Genomic DNA, 16,649 nt, shown 5'->3' with positions numbered 1-16,649 from the left:
TTAGAGGGAGTATAGCTAAGGGGTGGGGGTTTCTTTTCAAGGCGATGAAAACGTGCTATAATTGTGATTGCTGCAATGCATGAATATGTTAAAAACCATTGAATTGTATACTTTAAGTAGGTGCATTGTATGGTATGTCAATTATATCTCAGTAAAGTTCTTTAAGAAGAGAATAAACTGAGATGATAAAAGAGAAGGGCTTACAAAATTAATTCATTCCACAAACACTTACTGAGTACCTATCACAGGCACGGCATCTAGGCGCTGAGGACATAGTTAACAAAAGTCTCTACCCTCATGAAGCTTTCCTGACAATGAGAGAAAATAGAAAATAAAGAAATAGCAGGTAAGTAAATAAAATGTCAGATGATGATAAGTGCTCCAGAGAGGAATAAAGGCAGGGTGAGGGGCCAGGCACAGTGGTCATGCCTGGAATCCCAGCACTTTGGGAGGCCAAGGCGAGCGGATCGCTTGAGGCCAGGAGTTTGAGACCAGCCTGGCAACATAGTGAGACAATGTCTCTACAGAAAATTAAAAAATTTGCGGGGCGTGGTAGCTGAGCCCAGGAGTTCAAGGCTGCAGTGAGCTGTAATCTTGCCACCGCACTCCAGCATGGGCAACAGAGTGAGACCTTGTCTCAAAAAAAAGAGTAAAATAATTAAGAAAGCCACCACAATAAGCCAGTCAAGAAATGATGATGCCAAGGACCAAGGCAGCAGCAGGAGGAGTAGTGATAAGTAACAGTGATAGTAATAGACCAGGAAGAGTGTAAGGGTTGCCAACAGGATTTGCTAATGGATTACATACAGAATGGGAAAGAAAGAAGGGAACAAGAATAACTCCTAGGTTTTGGGCAACTAGAAGGTTGAAGGTACCATGTACAAGATGCAGAAAAAGTGGGTAGAGGAAAATCAAATGTTAGACTTGGTATGTGTCAAATCTCAGGTGCTCACAAGTCACCCAAGTACCCGGTACACACTAAGCACGAAATGTTAGATATTACCATTGGCAACCATAGAATAAATATAAGATTGTTTTGACAATAAATAATCAGAATATGTAAGAACCCAGATGCAGTGTGACTTCAACATTCCTGTTGTTTACATTAACTGAAATTTATTTTCAATTTTTCCTATCATATCTTATTAGTGCTTTGGGGGAAATCTAAATATCATTCTGATTAACCGATTGTCTTAAAGAAAAATCACAAGGCTCAGATTGAAAGAATAAAATATTAGTTTGCTTTTTACTCCCTCTGAGAGCTTCTCAGACGATCAAGACAGGATTTCACCCAGGAAAACATCAACCCCAATTTATTTGATACCTATTACTCTAGCATCCAATACTTCTGCATTCAGTATGGTTACTTAAACTATCCAATTTAAAAAAAGAAAACCCTTATCTGCAGTTTCTTTGATCTGTGGTTCCCACCTAGATGCCCAAAGCTCTAGGGAATCAAAAAGCAGTGACGAAGGGCTTCCAGCTATTTATAATCTTTCAAAAAGTACACTGTAACTCCAACATTAACCCTCACTTTGTCTACCTACGTAAGCTAATTAAAATGTCAAGTCTCTTTTGCTTTTGGCTGCAGAACAATTACGTAAATTGGGTGCATTAGTCTGAAGCTGAGTGGTACATGTGCTTTCTACTAAAAGGAAAAAAATGAAAAAACCATTATATAATACAGATTTGGAGACCAAATCTTTTAGAATATTGGGTTTATGTTTGTTTGTTTGTTTTTCTTCAAAAAGGACACACACACACACACACACACACTCCACCATTGACATGCTGGGGATCATTGCAACATGGTGGCAAAGCCTTATGGGTAGGTGCATAGACTCTGGTGCCAGATTGCATTGGTTCAAATCCTAGCTCCGTGTGATTCCGGGCTAGTTATTTAACCTCTCTGTAAAGTCACCTATAAAAGGGGGTAGTAACAGTACCTGTGTCATAGGGCTGCTGAGAGGATGAAATGAGTTAATATTTACAAAGTATCTAGAACAGTGTGTGGACTTCCAGGTAGCCAAGGACGATGGTGACTACCTAAATCCTCATCTCCCCACATAGCCTTCAAAAACAATACAGAGTTAAAAAACAAAACAATATTCAGACATATCAAACTAGAAGAATGAAAAAGGTTTAAAAAAATTTTTTTAATGGAAAAAAGAAGAAAAAAACAAAACAATAAATAAAACTGTACAAAAACCATACCCTCAACATAAGAGACTACCCAAATTCCAGATCAGCTGTAAGTAACAAAAGAAAATATACCAGAAGTCAGTAGGTGATCTCTTACCTTCCTACTGCAAGCCTTGTGCCAAGCAAGGGCATTCTGAGCAAAACGGCACAGCAGAGAGAACAAGGGAGTAGCAGGCCTAAAATTGCTCTAAAACCACCTCCAAAAACACAAATCCACATATATGCGAGCCCTCTTTATGGTATGATTCGAGGAGGACAGACTAAAAAGTTGTGCAAATAAATTAGAAAACCTAGATGAAATGGATCATTTTCTAAGAAAATGAAGACTACCAAAACTGACTCCCTTAGAGTAAGAAAACTCATGCAGAACAATTTCTATTTAAAAAAAAAAGAAAAAATAGTTAGGAAACTACCCCACAGAAAAGCACCAGGCTCAGATGATTTCACAATGGAATTCTACCAACCTTTTGAAGACCAGATAGTCCCAATGCTCTAAAATTATTCCAGAGTATTGAAACCAAAGGAAAACTTCCTACTTCCTGCTATGAAACAAATAGAACACTGATACCTATAGCTGATAAAGACAATACAAAGAAAAAAAAAGAGACCAACAACATTCATGAATATTGATAAAGAAATTCTAAACAAAATATTAGAAACAGAATCCAACACCACATTAAGAAAATAATGTACCATAACCAAGTGGTTAGATGCATATCTCACACCATATGTAAGAATAAATTCTATATGGATTAAAAATATAAATGTAAAAGATGAAACTATACAATACTAGGAAAAAAGTGGGTGAATTTCTTGTTAACCTGAGAGCGGGGGTCCCCAACCTATGGTGAGCTGTATAATTATTTCATTATACATTACAATGTAATAATAATAGAAATAAAGCACACAATAAATGTAATATGCTTGAATCATCCCAAAACTATCCCCTCCCTCCCCAGTCCCTGGAAAAATTGTCTTCCATGAAAATGGTCCCTGGTGCCAAAAAGGTTGGGGACTGATGCTAAGGAAAGTCTTTCTGTGACTCAAAAATCTAGGGATAATAAAAAAAAAAATTGATACATCTGGGATAATTTTAACATCATCTTCAATTTAATTGTTTTTAAGCAGAAGTCACTAAATGGTAAAACCTCAAGGACTAAAGTCAGTTCTAATCTCCAATTTGAGGGTCTTTCAACAAACCCAACTTTCTCTGGGAACAAGAAATGCAAGTTCAACTCCATTCAGAGGCGGACAATTTACAGCCCACAGTTCCTCCCCAAGTTCAGTGCTATTCTCAGCCCAAAGGAAAAAAAAAAAAAAAACCTTCATTTATAAAAGCAATGAGATTCCAAGGCTCAGAAAAACATTCATATTATTAAATCTGGATGCATATTTTGCTCTTCTAGCATTTACTCATGTCTTTCAATCTGCAAGACTAAAACCCATCTAAGAGGAGAAATCAGGAAAATGCTTCTGAAAAACGCATTTTAAAAACCTGATTTGAAGCATCTCTTGGTTACTGAAGCAGCCAAACTACTTTTTCAAAGCCCAGAATGCCACATCTGTTAGACAAGTTAATTAATCAGTCTCTGCCTTGGTTTCTCTACATGTAAAATATGGATAATAATAGTGCCTCCCTCAGAGGAAGTGAGAATTAATGAGTTAATGCATGCAAAAGAGCCTTAGAACTATTGTAGCTTGTTCGCTTGTTGTTACCTCATTCAATACATAAAGATTCTTGACAATACTCTACCGTGGAGAGATTGTACCTTTCATCTATACGAAATTAGTATTAAATAAATCAGTATTTAACACTGTTTATCTTTTTTTTTTTTTTTTTTAAGACAGAGTCTCACTGTGTTGCCTGGGCTAGAGTGCCATGGCGTCATCCTAGCTCACAGCAACCTCAAACTCCTGGGCTCAAGCGATCCTCCTGCCTCAGCTTCCCAAGTAGCTGGGAGTACAGGCATGCACCACCATGCCGGCTAATTTTTTCTACATATTTTTAGTTGTCCGATTAATTTCTTTCTATTTTTAGTAGAGACGGGGGTCTCGCTCTTGCTCAGGCTGGTTTCGAACTCCTGAGCTCAAACAATCTGCCCGCCTCGGCCTTCCAGAGAGCTAGGATTACAGGCGTGAGCCACCGCGCCCAGCCTAACGCTGTTTATCTTGAATGCTACTTAGCCTGATATTATTGGTACCACCTGAATCCTTTGTGCTCAGGTTTGTTTGATTTATCCTTTGTCATTCTGTGCCAATTTGTCTTTTCTAAGCAGAATACAACTGGATTTTTCTTTAATTCCATCTGACACATGCATCAGGGGACTTGATCCATGATCACTGGCATCTTATGTTTGGTCTCATATCAGCAGATTGTTTTCAACTTTTGACATTTTCGTTTTCTCTCTGTCTTTTGTCATTTGGCTACTTCAGTGCTTTGGGTGTAGACACCCTGTTTCTAATTCTAATAGGATTCTCATTATTTTTAAATTATGCTGATTGCTATATTGTACTATTTCAAAAATATCCTTAAGCCTACAATTATCAGGTTATTGGAGGTAAAATAACTTCTGTCTCCCCTCTATGGAAAGTGAAGAATTTTCTACTGCTGCTCTCTCCCACTTTCCTATCCCCCTACCCCACCATTAGGCTTCATTAAATGAACTACTGCAGGCTCAGCAGTTGCTGATTTTTTTTTGGAAACAGAGTCTTGCTCTGTTGCCCTGGGTAGAGTGCAGTGGTGTCATCGTAGCTCACTGCAGCCTCCAACTCCTGGGCTTAACCAAAATTCTCCTGCCTCAGCCTCCTGAGTAGCTGGGACTACAGGCATACACCACCACGTCCAGCTAATTTTTCTATTGTTAGTAGAGACAGGGTCTCACTCTTGCTCAGGCTGGTCTCGAACTCATGGGTTCAAGCGATCCTTCCACCTCAGCCTCCTAGAGTGCTAGGATTACAGGTGTGAGCCACCGCGCCCGGCTAGTTGCTTCATTTTAAAAACAGGTTATCCAGCCTGGCTGTCCACAATCCACCTGCTGATCTGTTCCCTGACTGACACCACAGGCATCTCTTCTTTCTTAAAAATAGGTTCTGAAAGAATTTCTCAAGTTTGTCCTGGAACTCATCACTATGATGGGTTCATTCCACACGTACTATTAACTTCTTTCATCAAGATCTTTGTACAGTATTTGGCTGTCCTGTTTTCTATTCCTATTTAATCTTCCTTTATCTCAGCCTGCTATTTCAGGCAGTTCTAATTTTTTAGGGTCAATTTGTTTTTGGATCTCTTTGAGAATACAAACATGAATTTCCTAAAACCTCTTTAATTAATTTATTTTAAAAGTACAGGCAGGGTGCAATGGCTCACGCCTATAGTTCCAGCTACTTGGGAGGCTGAGGCGGGAGGATCACTTGAGCCCAGGAGTTTGAGGTTGCAGTGAGCTATGATGATGCCACTGTACTTAGCCAGGATGACAGACTGAGACTCTGTCTCAAAACAAACAAACAAAGATAAAAACTGATATGCCTATATAGGGCAGCTCTATTATACTCTTATGGGACCCCCGTTGTATACATAGTCCATCATCACCTGAACCATCATTACGCGGCACATGACTGTAGATAATTTTTTTTATTTTGACAAATATTACCAAATATTACCAACTGCCCTCAAAACAAGGTACCAGTTTAAATAAGGTCCATAACTGAGTGTGAAATCCCCTGTTCTCCCCACTTTTGTCAATACTACATATATTACCAAACTTTTTCATCTTTGTCTGCCTGATTAATGGAAAATGGTACAATTTTAGTTTGCATTTCTTTGCGAGTTGAGTACTTTTTCGTATTTTCAGACCACTTGTTTTTCCTTTTCTATGAGTTGTCAGTTTGTCATTGCTTATTTCCTATTGGATTTTTTTTCTTATTGATTTATAGGAGCTCTTGATATAGCCAGAAAATTTTATTTTATTATTATATGTGTGGCAAATATCTGTCTTAGCTTTTTTTTGCCTGTGTAGTTTGCGGTTTCTTTTTTTTTCCTACAGAAGTTCATCTTAGCGTGGTTAAATTTATCAGATTTTTCCATTAAGGTTTCTGGGTTTCTTGCCATGCTTAGAAACTAACTTAATTCATAACACTGTTGTGTGGTGGAAATTAATTAATACATGTAAAATGCTTAGCACAGAACCAGCCCTCAGAGTTTCACCAGTAGAATTAGAAATTTAATTGTCAGCCAGAAGAAAGCACAATAAAGTCACAGATTTTAACAGAGCCCTGCAAGGTATGGTCCTAGTTGATTCTGGTTCTCTGATGACCTCTCCAAATTCCTCAAATGTGCCACATGTGGCCTTTGTATGTGCTTTTCCCTCTGGAGGGGTCCCACAGTCGGGTCCCCCGACCTGCCTTCTCAATACACCCCATACTTCCCCTGGGTGATACTCAACATAGTGTCTAATCACATATTTCTATGACAGCCAGGTCAAAAGGCTAGACTGTCAGTTCCATGAGGACAAATGACATGTCTTATTTCTTTTTTTTTTTTTTCAGAAACAGAGTCTCACTCTGTCGCCCATGCTGGAATGCAGTGGCCCAATCATAGCTCACTGCAGCCTCAAATTCCTGGGCTCAAGCAATCCTCCTGCCTCAGCCTCCCGAGTAGCTGGGACTACAGGCTAATTTTTTTTTCAGCATATTACAGGGGTACAAATGTTTAGGTTATATATATTGCCTTTGCCCCAGCCGAGTCAGGGCTTCAAGCATGTCCAGCCCCCAGACAGTGTGCACCGCACCCGTTAGGTGTGAATATACCCACTCCCTCCTTCCCCCTCCCACCTGCCCAATACCCGATGAATGTTACTACTATATGTGCACCTAAGTGTTGATCAATTAATGCCCATTTGATGCTGAGTACATGTGGTGCTTGTTTTTGCATTCTTGTGATCCGGCTAATTTTTTCTATTTTTAGTAGAGACAGGATCTCACTCTTGCCCAAGCTGGTCTCCAACTCCTGAGCTCAAGCAATCCTCCCGCCTCGGCCTCCCAGAGTGCTAGGATTACATGATTACAGGTGAGAGCCACCTCACCCAGCCTATTTTTAATATTTCTAGAGTGGGACTCTGAATTCAGATCATCTCCTATTGTAACCACGTGTTCTCACCTTTGCATGTTTTACAGAAATAACACTTAGAATATCCTGCTAATGCTGAGGGTATGGAAAACTATAAAAGTAGCTTCCACAGCGAAGGTGAGACTATGTAAACACCACCTACATCCATCAACCAGATCAGCAACAGAAGATAAGGCAGGTGGTTGTCTCTTTACCCTTTTATTAAAGAAACTGTATTATTTCATTTACAGCTTATAGTTATGCTATCCTGTTATTAAGAGCAAACAGATTACAATGATATTTTCAGGGGAAACTTTGTAACCAGCATTTAGCACAGAGGCTGGGCAAAGTAAGGTATTAATAAACATTAGTTTTCACTGTTATTATCATTATAATTACTGGTGGACATTATGCAAGATAGATCCTTCTCAAGCATAATTATGTTAGTTTCACAAAGGCCATTTTGACACATATGTCATTTCAGTCATACGGCCTTTTCCTACATTAACTTCTTCATGGCTCTGGAGCTGTCTCTACATTATTTCTAACAACATATAGTTAGAAATCGAAATTTTGATTCCATGACCCATCTACTTGAGCTTTGATATATTTTAAATGCTCCCTCCCTAGCTATCTTTTTCAAAAAGCATGTGTAATTACCAAATATTTTTTCCCAATTATATGTTTAATATTTGTATTCAATCACTGACAATACGGGGATGAACAACACATTCATCTCTAGCAAGGAACAGCAAGAGTTGATTCAGCCTCCTGAGATCTTAGCAAGAGAAGGTAAAGAGGAACAGTGGAATTAAAGGAAAATGTTATCTATGGAGCTGGCCTCAAGGGTTAGAAGCACTTGTAATATTAGTTACTGAGGCAAAAAAAAAAAGACACCGTACATCTCAAACCTGCCTCCCCCATCTCCTACCTAGTGTCAATTTGACACAGTAAGGGGAGAGTCTACAAACCAAAAAACAAAAAAACTGTAATATGAATGTATCTACGTTACCCGAAAGGAGGGGGAAAGGAAAATCAGTATGACCCCATTTGAGTTTATAAACAAGACAATTAATACAGTCGTTCCAGCCAGGTGTGGTGGCTCATGCCTGTAATCCCAGCACTTTGGGAGGCTGAGGCGGGAGGATCGCTTGAGGCCAGGAGTCTGAGACCAGCCTGGGCAACATAGCGAGACTCTGTCTGTACAAAAATAAAAAATAAAAATGTAAAAATTCGCCATGCATGGTGGCACACGCCTGTAGTCCCAGCTACTCGGAAAGCTGAGGCAGGAGGATCGCTTGAGCCCAGGAGTTTAAGGTTGCTATGAGCTGCTATGAGCTGGGTGACAGAGCAAGATTCTGTCTTAAAAAAAAATTTTTTTTAAAAAAGATACTGAGGGAAAAGGGGCAGAGAGTCACATGGAGAGGGAAGAAGTGAACATCCTCCTCTGGCTTATTCTAACACCTGCAAAACCTGCCAGCCCCTGACAATCCCTTGTAACCGGCCATCTTCTGGCATTATCTGTATTTATTAAGGATCTCAGGGCGTAACAGAGCCCAGGTGGGTACAGAAAGACTTACACACACACACAAGCACTTGTGAAAAAGAGCCTCAAATCAATGTCTGAAACAGGCTTCAGGACCTACTACACGTGAACCCTGTGTGAAGCAGGTTTGAAAAGATGAAAGGCAGAATTAATTCCTGCTTGCAAGATTTTACAAACCCAAACTATTTGACAGGAAATCACACCCGAAATCTAAATCCCTCATTAGTGAATGCAGATTCTGCAAAAGCTTTGCTCTTTCAGGCTAGGAACTCACTTATGTCAATTAATTGAGTTTTTTAAAAAACGCTGATGAAACAAAAAGAAAATACAATGATGCTGAATATTTTGTTTTATCTCTGCATTCCCCTCCCCCAGTGACACGGGGAAACAGGCCAATAATTTCAGGAACTTAATCTCAAGGCTGCATACTATGAAGGCAGTTTCCAAAGTCTAATTTCAGTTTCTTGGGTACATATAAAGTGATACTGGGTATATCTTTCTTACCTGCTGCTCCAGAAAAATTATTATATTTGTCCTTGGGGAGGAAGTTTATAGTTTGGTACTTTCTGCAGATTACAAGATTTCTCTTTTCTAATTAAATTTTAATATTCTATAGGAAGAGAGTTAAATCATGAAGACAGGCAGTCAATAGGGACAAGCATTCTACGAGGCCATAAGAAAGTTGTTAAATTCCTGCAGCATTCTAATATATGCTACACCATATTCCATTTAACTAGTCCCCCTATCAGTGGCCATTCAGGCTATTTTCAATATTTTGCCATCTCAAACAATAATACTACGATAAACGTCCTCGTAAATGTAAAAAAAAAAAAAAAGTTGCTAAAGCAGCTTTTTTTTTTTTTTTTTTTTGAGACAGAGTCTCACTGTGTTGCCCCAGCTAGAGTGCCGTGGCGTCAGCCTAGCTCACAGCAACCTCAAACTCTTGGGCTCAAGCGATCCTCCTGCCTCAGCCTCCCGAGTAGCTGGGACTACAGGCATGCGCCACCATGCCCGGCTAGTTTTTTCTATATATTTTTAGTTGTCCAATTAATTTCTTTCTATTTTTAGTAGAGACAGGTCTCGCTCTTGAGCTCAAACAATCCGCCCGCCTCGGCCTCCCAGAGTGCTAGGATTACAGGCGTGAGCCACCGTGCCCGGCCTAAAGCAGCTTTTTAATAGTAGTGGAAAGCTATGTCTTTATAAATCACCATCTTCTAGTGGAGTTTCATTGGTCAGCATCTCTGCTCTGACAAAAAGGCAATAAGTGAAAACTGCCTCCAAAAAAGACTTTCCACAAATTGCTTCTACCCTAGTTCAAAGCCTCTCTTGTCACTTGTCTGAGATCTCCCAGAATCCACTCTTGCCTCCTACAACCCATCCTTCGCAGCAGCCAGAGGGATATTTTTAAATAGATCAGCTCATGCCACTCCCCTGGTCGTATCCTTCTACGGTTCTGCATTGCTCTTAAAATACAGTCCACGTTCCTCTCAGTGGTCCACGTGATACTCATGACATTAAGAATCCCCACGTGGTCTGATCGCTACCCACCTCTCACCTCCCCGGTCTCACAGCTCCTGCTGTTCAATCACTCTGAGAACTACCCCACCTCGGCACCTTCCCACCTGCTGTTTGCCAAAACCTGCAACACCCAGCGCTTAGCACAGTACCCGGCACATAGTAATCCCACCGTAAATAGTTCCTCAATGAATAGATGGGTGTGTCGTTAGAGTGGGCCAATGGGATGATAAAGACTTGGATCTACAGTCCGTTACCTCTATTTTTTTAATTTTTTATTTCAAAATATTAATTAAGGGGGTACAAATGTTTTTGTTACATAGGTATCTGGTATAATGCTTAAGTCAGGGCTTTTGGTGTGCCCGTCACCGGAACAGTGTTCACTGTACACAATAGGTAAAGGTTTTGTCCTACACCACCCTCCCACCCTCCCCTCTTCTTGGTTTCTCATGTCCTTTTATGGCTTTGTGCCTGTGTATACCCATCTATGAGCTCCCACTTATTAGCGAGAACATAGGGTGTTGGTTTTCCATTTCTGAGATACTTCACTTATGATAATGGTCTCCAGTTCCAATATTATCTTTAAAATAGACATTGCTGTATGTGTGTGTATATGTATGTATAGACATACACGTACATTATGTATATGGAAACACACATAGTGTGTGTGTATGTCAGTACACAAGCATATATATATACATTCCCTCTCTAAATTCAATGCTTCTTGCAAACATGGACAGTATTTTTCACATTTCAACATTGCCAAGACCACCGCATATACATCTCTGCTAAATGCACATAACCCTCCAAAATTCATAGGAATGAACTGGGCTGCACTTTAAGGCATTTGAGTCCATCTCAGGGGTCTCAAACCCTTGGTTGCAGTTGTGACTCCCACAGAACCTGCCAACATCAGTATTTGTCTTTCTTTTCCTTAAAAACATCAGCATTGGATGGCAAGTACTGGCTGTGTTTCCCAAAAGAAAGGGGAATAAGCTCAGTGTCCCTATTGTTCTGTAGCTGCCTAACGAAGTACACCACGGCCTGCCAGGGACAATTACAAACATGAGTTGGCTCTGCTTTTCCAGGGTCATGTGCCACTCATAACAGTCTCCACACTGACCACGCACAAGAAGGGTAAGCAATCTTAGCAGCGGCCCCCGCACTTGAGCAACTCTAGCCAAAACTTGGCCTTGCATCAGGACCTAACGTCAATAAAGACATCCCAGTTTCAACTGGAAAGACACAGAACTGTTATTTTTCAACAAGGCAAGTTTATTTACTCCCACAGGAGATAAACAAACATGGCCACCAGGGAGAGCCTGGGACAAAATGTACTTGACCTGCTGTAGATAAACCAAAAGCCTCCAGTCTGAGAACAAGCTCAATTTTCTTCCCCCCTCAGCTCAAGTCATCATGTACATCTTTCAGAGGAACAAAAGCAAATGTAAAGGATGGACCACATGCTGAAGGAAGACTTGGAAAATACAAGAAGCTTTGACAGCTGCGCTAGGGCAGAGTCGGTCGGATAAGACACCTCAAAATCTAAATTCAGGGCTGGACGCTGTGGCTCATGCCTGTAATCCTAGCACTCTGGGAGGCCAAGGCAGGAGGCTCGCTTGAGGTCAGGAGTTCAAGACCAACCTCAGCAAGAGCAAGACCCCATCTCTACAAAAAATAGAAAATTGGTTGGGCGTGGTGGTGTGCCCCTGTAGTCCCAGCTAGCCAGGAAGCTGAGGTGGGAGAATTGCTCGAGCCCAGGAGTTTGAGGTTGTAGTAAGCTATGATGATGCCACTGCACTCTAGCCCAGGTGACAGAGTGAGACGCTGTCTCAAAAAATCATCATCATCATCATCATCTAGACCATGTAGAGTCCAGAAATAGATCAACACATAAATGGCGACTCATTTTCAAAGGCACAGATTCAATGGAGACAGACAGTCTTTTCAACAAATGGTGCTGGAACATTTGGACATCCATGTGCAAGAAAGAGAACATGTATCTACACCTCATACGACATACAAAAATTAATTCAAACTGGATCATAAACCTAAAACTATTAAACTTGTAGAACAGCAGTCCCCAACATTTTTGGCACGAGGGACCAGTTTCATGGAAGACAATTTCTATGGACTGGGGTGGGGGAATGGTTTCAGGATGATTCAAGCACATTACATTTATTGTGCTGTCAAACACCTCTCTGCTAATGATAATCTGTATTTGCAGCCACTCCCCAGCTCAGATCATCAGGCATTAGATTCTCATAAGGAGCGTGCAACCTAGATCCTTCGCATGCGCAGTTTGCAGTAGGGTTCATGCTCTTATGAGAATCTAATGCTACAGCTGATCTGACAGGAGGCGGAACTGATACGGTGATACAAGCGATAAGGAGTGGCTGTAAATACAGATGAAGCTTTGCTCCCGCCTGCTGCTCACCTCCTGCTGTGTGGCCTGGTTCCTAACAGGCCACTGACCCTTACTGGTCTGTGGCCCAGGGCTGGTAACCACAGTGTAGAAGACAAAAGAGAAATATTTGAGGCCTTGGGGAAACAAAAACTTTCTCAGAAATGACACCGAAAGCATGATCCATAAAAAAAATTGATAAATTGGACTTCATCAAAATTTAAAACCTCTGCTCTTCACAAAATACTGTTAAAAAAATGAAAAAACAAGCCACAGACTAGAAAATATTTGCAATTCACATAATATAATACAAAGAACCCTTAGATCTCAATAAGAAAACATACTAAATTTAAAAATAGGCAAAAGATTTGAACAAACAGACACATCACCAAAGAAGATATACACTTGCCATATACAGATGGCAAATGAAAACTAAAAAGATGGAGGGGAGTGGGGAAGGAAAAAATTAAAATTAAAATAAAAAAAAAGAAACGATGATTAACATTATTAGTCACCAGGAAAAAGTACAGGTCAGGCGCAGTGGCTCATGCCTGTAATCCCAGCACTTTGGAAGATTGAGGCAGGAGGATCGCTTGAGGCCAGGAGTTCAAGACTAGCCTGGGCAACATAGCAAGACCCAATCTTTACGAAAAATTCTTAAAAATTAGCCTGTCGTGGTGGTGCACCCGTATAGTCCCAGCTGCTCAGGAGGATTACTTGAGCCCAGGACTTCGAGGTTACAGTGAGATATGATCTGGCCACTGTACTCCAGCCTGGGCGACAAAGCAAAGCAAGACCCTATCGGAAAGAAAGGATAGATAGAAAGGAAAGGAAAGGAAGAAAAGAAAGGAAGAAAGGAAGGAAGAAAGGAAGAAAGGAAGAAAGAAAGAAAGAAAGAAAGAAAGAAAGAGGAAAAGAGAAGAGAAGGAAAGAAAAGGAAAGAAAGAAAGAAAGTTAGTTAAACCACAATGTGATGCCATGACACACCCACTAAAATGACTAAAATTAAAAAGACTAACCATACCAAGTGCTGGCAAGGATGTGGAGGAACTCAAACTCTCAACTACTGCTGGTAGGAATGTAAATGGTTTAACGACTTTGGAAAACAGTTTGACAATTTCTGAAAAAGTAAAATATATACTTCATATATGATCCAGCCATTTCACTTGCAGATCTTTACTGAAAAGAAATGAAAGTTAACATCCATACTAACACTGTACACGAGCATTCAGAGCATCTTTATTTGTGATAGCCAAACTCTGGAAACAATTAAATGTCCATCAGCAGGTGAATGGATAAGCACACTGCAGTACGTCCATACAATTGCATACTACCAAGCAGTAAAAGTAATGAGCTATTTGACACACACTAAAACATGAATGAATCTCAACATAAGAAGCCAGACCCCCCCCAAAAAAACTATATACTGTATAATTCCATTTATATAAAATTCTAGGAAATGCAAACTAATACATAGTGACAGAAAGCAGAATAGTGGTTGCCTAAGAACAAAGGAGAGATTATAAAGAACTCAAGGAAACAGGAGGAGTAAGAGATATGTTCACTATCTTGACTGTGGTGATGGTTTCCCAAGTATATACTTAGTCAAAACTTATCAAATGGTACATTTAAATATATGCAATCTATTGCATGTCCTTTATACCTCAATAAAGCTGGTTAAAAATAAAACAGACTTACAACCTAATAACAAATAATTCCCAATTATGAGTGTTATGTTCATAATCTGACTTTTTAGGTGGCACACGACAACTGGGCTGAAGGGGAGAAGGAATTACTCCATTTCAAACTGTCATATTGGCCACTTGCTGCTGGGGCTATGCCCACACTCCTCTGCTTCTAAACTAACGAGCTGGACAATGTAGGGTCTATTACGACCCAGACCCTTCCCCAACCCCCAGACCCTTGCTTGTCTTTTTATCTCCTAAAGCAGCAGATCCTTATTGTCTGGAAGAGCAGACACAAGGAACAAAAGGCTCAATGACTATTTGACAGATTAGAGAATAGACAACTGTTTTATTTAAAAGCTCCCTAAAGAATTAGAACATTGGAGGCCAACAGTGTTCTGCTGAAATGCAGATCCGTAAGCACTTGCCAACAGACCTACCCGAGTCACTCACTACATAAGAGTTTTCAGTTTTGTTTTTTCTCCCATTTTTTGTTCCAGATCCATGAATGAATAACATGCAGGTGTGTTTTGAGGAGACACTCCTAATATTTTGAAGAGTCTTTCATACAAATAGCTCCAACAGCTTGAACCGTTTTCGAATGTTTAAGACACTCAAGGAAAATAATAGACAATGGGTCTTATGTGTGAGTGGTATATAAAGAGTGACGATACAGAATAGCAGGATCATTTTCTGGAAACAATAGGTCATGCTGCTGTTTAACAACAAAATGATACAAATAATATTTTACAACAAAATATAATATTTAACAACAAAATAATACAAATTATTAGCAATGGTTATAAAATAATAATAGCAAAATGGTGATTAATACAAGCGATTCTGGCTGGCTCCACCACCTAATAGCTGTGATGTCAGGCAAACTGCTTAACTTCTGAAACTCAGTTTACTCATCTTTAGAAAGGGGACAATAGTAGCGACCTGATAGGGCTGTTGTGAGGATTACTAACGCATTTGGCTTAGAGTAAGAACTAAGCAAATGATAGCTATTAGTAGTACTATTACCCTGAACTTTCAAAGGATCTCACTAACTCCCTAATCCTCCTTCTGACCCATAGTTTCAAATCCTGTCATTTACTAGCACGTTACTTCTGAGCCTCAGTTTCCACATCCGTAAAACGGGTACCATTAAAGGTACCTGACTTTTAAGGGCGTAGTGAAGGATTAAGTAAGTAGATGCGGCTCCCTTCCCTCCCATCTCCCAATGCGAAGATCGCAGAGGAAGGAAATACTTCTAGTGGCTGCAGATACAGTCAGTTTTTCCATTTCTGGTACGTGAGGGGTGGGAGGAAAAGAAGACGCAAGGGGACACATAAAATGGTCAGAGGTCCCGAGTGAAGTCCCCAAATGCGCACAAGTGGCAGAGTGGCCAGAGCGGCTGGACCACTGGGGGCCTGGCCCGCGCAACTCCCCTCCCGTGTCACAAGGAGCCTCCCCAAGTCAGCCGGGTTATTTCGGAATCACCATGAGGCAATTCTCATGAGGCAATGGGTCAGGAATGCGGCGCGGAGCCGGGCCGCTGGCGTCCGCGGTTCCCCCGGCGGCTCTACCTGCCCCCGGCCTCACGGGCATCCCCGGGGTGGCGGGAGCCGGAACTCGCGGAGGCAGGAAATGAATGGGGACCCGAAGGGTGGGGGCGCGGCGGGGCGGCCCCCGGCCCCGCGAGGGCGAGGGGATTAGGAGCGAACCTGCGCCCCCAATCCGGGGCGGGAGTGCGAGGCCCGGACGGGGCGCCCCCTCCCGGACGGGGTTGATCGCAGGCGGCGGGGGCCGGGCCGAGGCCCGGGCCGGGCCCCTCGGGGCGCCTCACCTCCGCGATGTCATGTTCCTCCCGCCCTCCGGCTCCGCGACGGACCGGCTCCTCGCTCAGGCTCCGCGGGGATCGGTCACATCGGGCTGGCCCGAGGGAGGCCCGCTCGGGACCGGACGCGGGGCAGAGCCAGCCGGCCGCGCGCAGACCCCCCTCCAGGCCTGGGGATCCCGGAGACTGTGCAGCCGCCCCCCGGCCCGGCTCGTTCCTCCTCCTCCCCCGCCCTCCGCCGCCGTCGCCACCGTGACATCACCCCTCGCGACGCCCGCCGCCACTTCCTGCTTCCCGTCAGACGAGGACTGGACGGCTGCTGGTAGTGGCAGGCCGGGGGCTCCACCGAGGCGCCACCGCGCAGTCCCCGA

General features: G+C 41.9%; 1 protein-coding gene across 2 annotated transcripts in view; it reads right to left on the bottom strand.

Moving 5' to 3' along the window:
• PTPN11 (protein tyrosine phosphatase, non-receptor type 11) overlaps positions 1 to 16,513 on the bottom strand; it is a 72,843-nt gene extending 56,330 nt beyond the window's left edge. For both annotated transcript variants that reach the window (XM_012663534.1, XM_012663535.1), the window contains exon 1: positions 16,288 to 16,513. In XM_012663534.1, coding sequence (XP_012518988.1) covers positions 16,288 to 16,301 — 14 coding nt within the window. In that variant the 5' untranslated portion in view covers positions 16,302 to 16,513. The remainder of the gene's footprint in view (positions 1 to 16,287) is intronic.
• Between the last annotated feature and the right edge of the window lie 136 nt (positions 16,514 to 16,649).

This window comes from Propithecus coquereli, unplaced genomic scaffold (genome assembly GCF_000956105.1).
Source record: "Propithecus coquereli isolate 6110/MARCELLA unplaced genomic scaffold, Pcoq_1.0 Scaffold81, whole genome shotgun sequence".
NCBI lineage: Eukaryota > Metazoa > Chordata > Mammalia > Primates > Indriidae > Propithecus > Propithecus coquereli.
The sequence above is the reverse complement of the archived record's forward strand: the minus strand, read 5'-3'. Positions and strand labels throughout refer to the sequence as shown.